General features: G+C 41.4%; 1 protein-coding gene across 1 annotated transcript in view; it reads left to right on the top strand.

Annotated features, from left to right (window-relative positions):
• The first annotated feature begins 4,570 nt into the window (after positions 1-4,570).
• LOC133131582 (uncharacterized) overlaps positions 4,571-6,685 on the top strand; it is a 70,607-nt gene continuing 68,492 nt past the window's right edge. Inside the window, exon 1 of the mRNA XM_061246955.1 lies at positions 4,571-4,658. Within this exon, the coding sequence (XP_061102939.1) occupies positions 4,656-4,658 (3 nt within the window). The 5' untranslated portion in view covers positions 4,571-4,655. The remainder of the gene's footprint in view (positions 4,659-6,685) is intronic.

The raw sequence follows: 6,685 nt of genomic DNA, 5'->3' as shown, positions 1-6,685 counted from the left end.
ATGTTTGAAAAATGAGCAAACATTGCACAACACTTTTCTGTGTTCAGTGGCATTCTGCGTGTTCTGAGCTGAACATTGCATTCCATAGCAGGAATATGTTGCATGTACTGTATTAGGTTCCTCTGTAAAGCCCTGTATAGCTTCACATATAAAAACTGGGTCTGAACCCCCATTATTGTCTTGCAGTCATTGTGAGACTGGATGCAGAAATAAGAGCTCAATCTGATTGACAAACGTAATGCTCAAGGCTGTACAACCGCTTCTTTGTGAACTGTAGTATCCAACCTGTTCTGTAGTTTGTTCTAATGCCCTTGCTATGCACTTTTTATGTATGTTGCTTTGGATAGAAGTGTCTGCTAAATAAAATGTAATGTAATGTAATGAGTTGACAATGCAATTTGTGACAGTATCGCTTGTAGGACAGCCTGAAAGCTAGATATCCAGACAGTGATGTAGATAGGTCACAGATATCAGGAAGTCATGGCATGCAAAGGATATGCAACAAAATTTTATGTTAATTTGTCGCAAACATTGAAATGGGGGACTACATAATTTATTTACTACATGGTGAACCAAAATATATAAAAATACACTTTAATAAAACTGATAAGATAATGAGAATCTGTGCTTTGAGCAATTTTTTAAAATATTAAATCAAAAGAAGCATGAAAAGACAAGGTGACCCCAAACTTTTGAATGGTAGTATATATAGGATGATTTATAGCTGTGACGGAAATCAGTTCATGGACAGCGGCTAATCTCAGGGTTAGTCTGCTTTTTCCTGGGTTAAGCAGTTGCATAACGCCTGAATGACACTGGAATGCACTGGGCTGCAATCACTTGCCTGTCTCTGAAAGGAATAGGATGGTGCTTAAATCTTCCATGAAATACGGTAATAAACATTATGGGAATCAAACCATTTTGTGTTTGGCAAAAAATAATAGCAGATAAAATTGGAACTACTGCAGTTCAGATTAATAAGCAAGGATAATATTAAGATTGTCACTGCAAAGCCCTCAGGTCAGGGGTCTGTGTTGTCAGTTTGGAACTGCAATGCATAATTAACCTGCGAATTCCGCTATCTGTTCCTGCTGTCACATTCCTGCGTCAGGTCAGGGCCTGAAGCAGTCACATTTAGCAGTAGAAATTTCTGGCATGCTGGTGGACATCCGCTACGTTCTCAGGTCACCGCTCGCCTGGTTGGACTGTAGGATTCTTCCAACACGCTGATGGGTATTGCCAAAATTCTGTTGTGTTCAGCACTTATCTCCGACCTCTCTCATTAACAACACGTTTTTGCCCGCAGAACCACTGCTCACTCGATGTTTTTCTGTTTTTTGCATCATTCTCTGTAAACTCAAGAGAATGTTGCATGTGAAAATCCCATGAGATCAGCAGTTTCTGAGATACTCAAACCACCCCTGGTTTGGTACCAATAACCATTCCACAATCAAAGTCACTCAGACCAGACTTCTTTTGAGAAACGCCTTGCTTTCCTTCAGTTTAGTCTTTTGGTCAAGTTTTCAAAGACCAACCAATCCAAGGTTGACATTAAACCAATTGAAAAAATATGTGTTTGATTGATGTTATTCATATTATCATAAGTATCTGGACAGTGACACGTTTTGTTATTTTGGCTCTGTACTCCAGCACTTTGGATTTGAAATGAGAGTGCAGACTGTCAGTTTTAATTTCATTATATTTACAGTACATCTACACTCAGTGCAGTAATGACTTATCATATTTGTGGATAGATATGTGGATGGATATTGATCAGGAAAATACATATACCCTGGAATGGAATGTAGCCTGCTCCTGGGTGCAATCCGACAGGCAGAGAGCCGTGTATAAATCTTCCTGAGTTTTGCCATGGAAGGGAACTGAATGTGTCGTGACATGTCCCTGCTGTGCCTTGCCATGCAGCACTGTCATGCTGAATCAGACCAGCATGCTGATGGCCGCGGTTTGTCTAAAATCCAAAGCTCATTATCTGTAGCTGCAGCCGATATAGCCAGCATTTCACGCACTGTACAATGAGACCTTTGAAAGGCTGCAGGTTATCCAACTGTATTAGCAAGTCATTTAGGAAATTGTAGTAGAAGCACTACAAGAGCAATTCATACATACATCATTTGGAAATGTTTAATAATATGTAAAGGCAACAAATTGTGAACAGTTTGTAGAACTACAAATATGGCGTAAGACATTTTTACGCTGTTACTTTTAAAACAATAGCTATAGCCTACCTTCAACATGATGGCAATGATGGCATTACATTGTGAAATTCTGGATACCATCCAACCCTAATGTACAATAGAACATTTTAAGCCACTGATGAATTCAATGGATATGCAATACAATTTCCTATTAATTTCTGTGTAAGATTACAATGATGAAGACATAGCCATATAAATATAGCCATACTTAGTTTAGTTTTGGATATTTGTGTTGCTTGGCTCATCCTTTGGAAATAGCCAAATTTTAAGCTCATATCACTCGTTTCAAAACTAATCTCACTGCCATTTCACAGGACTACTATAATGGCAACAGGCTCGCCAACTACTGATAGATATGTTGCACAATTTCTGTGATATGGATACCCGAAATTCTAAATATGAACAATGAATTTTCAATAGACTTAACATGGGGAGACACAATGCCAAAATCAATGAGGCTAATCTAAAGTTTTAAATGAACATAAGACCGTTATGTCCTGCAAAGTTATCACATGCAGGTAGTAGCTAGCTAGATGACATTACATAGCACACTGACAGTAAGCTAGCCACAGCCACAGTGGACAGCTAGCTAGTCTCATCACACGAGAGAATATGCAAATTTGGCTAACAAGATAATATTAAATAAAAATACTGTGTTGACAGCAGACACCTGGCATACAGCTAACTATGAAAAAAAAAACAACTTCTGTTGAGAACCAAGAATTTCTAATCAACGAATGGCAAAATACCACTTTTGCCAGTAGGGTTTTTCTTTTCTGCGAGGGGGCAGAATAAATTATTTAATGCCAATTTTCAGTTTGAGTTTAATTCATTCTTTAACTATAAATGCTTTAAACATAAATATAATAGAGCCGCTTTTGTTCATGCATAAAACCGCTTGTGTCTCTTTTCTATATAGCGAGCGCATCAAACTATTGACAAGATTACTAAACCTCCCACTTGACCACGCATTTCTACCGTGAGGTTGGAGTAGCAGAGGTCTGAAATGGAGTGCAGACTGCAGAATGCAGCAGCAGGCATGGCTTTGTCAACATGCAGTCAAACTGGGACTCTGTACTTGCTGTAGTGATTTTGCAGCTGTGCTGCCAGAGAAGGCCCAGGAGACTGAAAGGAAACCAGGCCTTTAAATCCCAGAATCTGCCCAGGCTAAGAGATGACCTCACCCAAGGTGACCTTTCCCCTCTGGGTCATACAGTAGTGAAAGTTACACAGGAAGGAGATTCCAGGGCATGGCTCAATCACTTCTGAGACAAGGTGATATCTGACCCCGTTCAATGCAGACCGCTCTTAAATTAGTCTGTTATCATCCCCTTTTGGGCTGTTTCCTACAGCTGGGCAGAGTATTTGACATCTGGTCAGGCTGCGTGCTTGCCTGTTGTAGAGTGTGTCTCCAGTTGTGTCTGTGCATATGTCAAGTGGTTTGTGGTGTTTGTGAGACTTGTGAGACTGTGGTGTTTGTGAGAACGCTAGGTTTTTGAAACAGCTGGTAGCTGGTTGACCAGTTCAGACCAACTGGCCATGGTTTGACCAGGTCAAGCTATGTTTTGAAACAGACCAGCTCAGACAAGCTACCAGCACTAGCTGGTTGACCAGCTCATACCCAGCTAGACCAGCTTTATGACCAGCTTGACCATGCTGGTTGACCAGCTTATACCCAGCTAGACCAGCTTATGGCCAGCTTGACCAGTTCAATTATCAAGCTAGTGAGGCTGGCGTAGCAGGATTTTACTCCGGTTCCACCACAGTGGTCCCTGGAGTTAGGCTCCTTCACTTGCATTGTGTGTGAAAGCCAGGGCCAGCCCTGTGTTTTTTCCTGCAGCACATACTGTGCTGCTTTTGCGTGACTGAAAGGGAGGGCTTTATCTCAACCCCCAATTGACCCCCAAATTTGCATATTTGACTGACGAGTCCATGTGGCTGACTCTACAAGGGACCAAGTGCTGTGTTTGGAGGTGCTACTGAACCCCTGGTATTTTCTGGAAAGCTTCAGACCGTAAGTGCCCTGACCAAAGACTGTGTAACGAAAAAAGCAGTATTTTTTAAAAATGTGGGATACTATGGAAAGACGACATTTAAAATCTGGAAGAAAAAAAAACCAATACAGCCACAAGTACAACAAATCCTTTAGAGTCAGGAAAGTTGGTGGGTGTGCTTGAGAGAATTTCTGAAATGGTTTTGGCAGTGGATTTCCGTGCTCAGACTCAGAAGCAGCAGTGTATGGGGAGGGAGGAGCAGGAGCATGGGCAGGGGGTGGGGCCAACCTGGGGAGAGTCGCTGCAGAATGCACAGCAGCCTAACCCAAGCCATAGACCTGCAGTTTCATTGAAGGGAATGGCTGAACCTACGACATCAAGGGGGAGTAACAACATGGCTACACCAGAGGAAATGCCCCACAGAAATAGGAAAGGCTGCTGAAAAATGGTGAGCTAAATGATAACTTATCCCTGGTTATGGGTATGCACTTTGTTGTACGTCTGCCAAATGCCAATAATGTAATGTAATGACAGGGTAATTCAGCATAATTGTGTGTGTGTGTGTGTGGGGGGGGTTTGTCCTGTTTAAGGTGTTAATAACTTCACCTCTCGGGTGTAGGGGGATAGGGCAGGGAGCAGGGGAACATGCCCAAACTGAGGGGATAGTGATCCTGGTTGGTTAGAAACTGGCGCTAGTGCCAAAGCCAAGGCTGTAGGACATATGAAAGCCCCCTAGGAGTGAAGGGGCATCTGCTGATGTTATTTCCATCACTCACTGCTGGCCTGCCCCGTAGCTTTGTGGGCACGGCAGATTGAGCGTGCATAGACACTACAGATGTCCCTCGGGTTGTTTCTGCTTGTCCTTGGAGTTGGGAGACTTTGTTGGATTGACGATGAAGCCCGGCAGTTGGCTGTTCCTGTTTCCATGTGCAGTTGTTTTGGGATGGCTCAACTGACTGAAAGAGAGCTGAGCAACAGGGATTGTGCTTTAGTATTATGGCTCCTTTTTTTTTTGTTGTTCAACTGTTCAGGGAAGTGAAGGCTCTTATAGAACACAAAATATCTTTGGCATTCAAAATATGTTGGAATATTCGTTGAATTCAATTTGAGCTTTTATAATGGTTGTCCTTTAAATGCAATCTATAAATGGAACAAGGCTGAATTTCAGTTCAGCTCCTTTAGCCTCTCACAGTTGTCTGGCTTTTAATAGACTGTATCTGAGTGTGGTTACTAAAAACAAGTGCTCCAATAAAGTGAAAAAGGATTCAGTTTCAGCTTGCGATGTAGGTGTTTTTAAATAGTTCAGTTTTTGTTGACTCGGGTCTCTTTTTTTTTTCCACGCTCCATTTGGCTTTGACCACATTTTTGATATTCCCATTTCTGCCACTTCAAGGCTACTTGCTGATGCCACTGTGCTATCTCATTTCTTTTGGCTTCATATGTGCTTTCCTCTTTGCATTTTGCTTGCTACAACTTTGTTTACAGTGGGGTGATCTGCCCGTGTGAAATTGTGGACTCTCTCTTTTTTTATTTCTGTCTATGTTGCCATCTGCTTTCCTGGTCTCCAGTTGCAGGCCTCTGGTTGGAAAAATTAGAGCGCCATTTTATAAAGAGGCAAGCTCTGGAAAAGGACCTACACAAGAGTTCTACTGCATCTTTTGCCCTCACAATGTGGTGTGTGAATGCCTGCTAGAACAGCAAGAAAAATTAATTAAATGTATTAGACTAAATACTCTTCAAAGGCTGGGGGATTTCAGTTTGTCATTACTCTGATACCATTTCATTTTTAGAAGACTAGTGTTGGGCTAACACCATTGTTTGTGCTGAGACGATAACATTGAAATTGCTTTTGTCAGAAGTCAAATTCTGCTTGCTAAGATCTCCTTACGCTTGTTACGTAATTGTCATGCACCAATACGCCATCAGCGAAATAAATCAAATTAATCCAGCTGGGTAGCGATGAAAAAATCTAAATGAAGAAACTTAATTTACTGTCAACTAAACAAGCTACACAGCTGATAGTGCCATACGCCTCAATGTGTCTTACAGTATTGACAGACAGATGCTCCACATCCACCATGACATTCCAACGATTCCTTTGTTTTTGGGCAAGAATCTATTCCAATGCTACAATGAGCATAAAGTCGTATTTAATTCAGGTTATGAACACTATTACTGATGCCGCAATACAATATAAAATGTATAAAACAGGGACCAGCATTTGGTTGGACCTAATAAACGATCCTTAAAAGTTGCACATGTATTTTATTATCATACTTCCCCTGTTTCTCTGAAATTGAAGAAATATCCACCAGTCAAAAGCCATCAGATTCAGCTATGCGTATAGTCACGTATGTGACTAAAATCTTTGTGGAATTGATATTATCTTCAAATCTGCTTCAGCCCAGTGCCTGACTTTGCAGGAGTACTCTCTCAGACAGTGCTTGATGCTGCCAGGTTGTTGTCAGGTTGGCA

This window comes from Conger conger, chromosome 6 (genome assembly GCF_963514075.1).
Source record: "Conger conger chromosome 6, fConCon1.1, whole genome shotgun sequence".
NCBI classification, from domain to species: Eukaryota; Metazoa; Chordata; class Actinopteri; order Anguilliformes; family Congridae; genus Conger; species Conger conger.
This window is presented reverse-complemented; position numbering and strand designations above follow the sequence as displayed.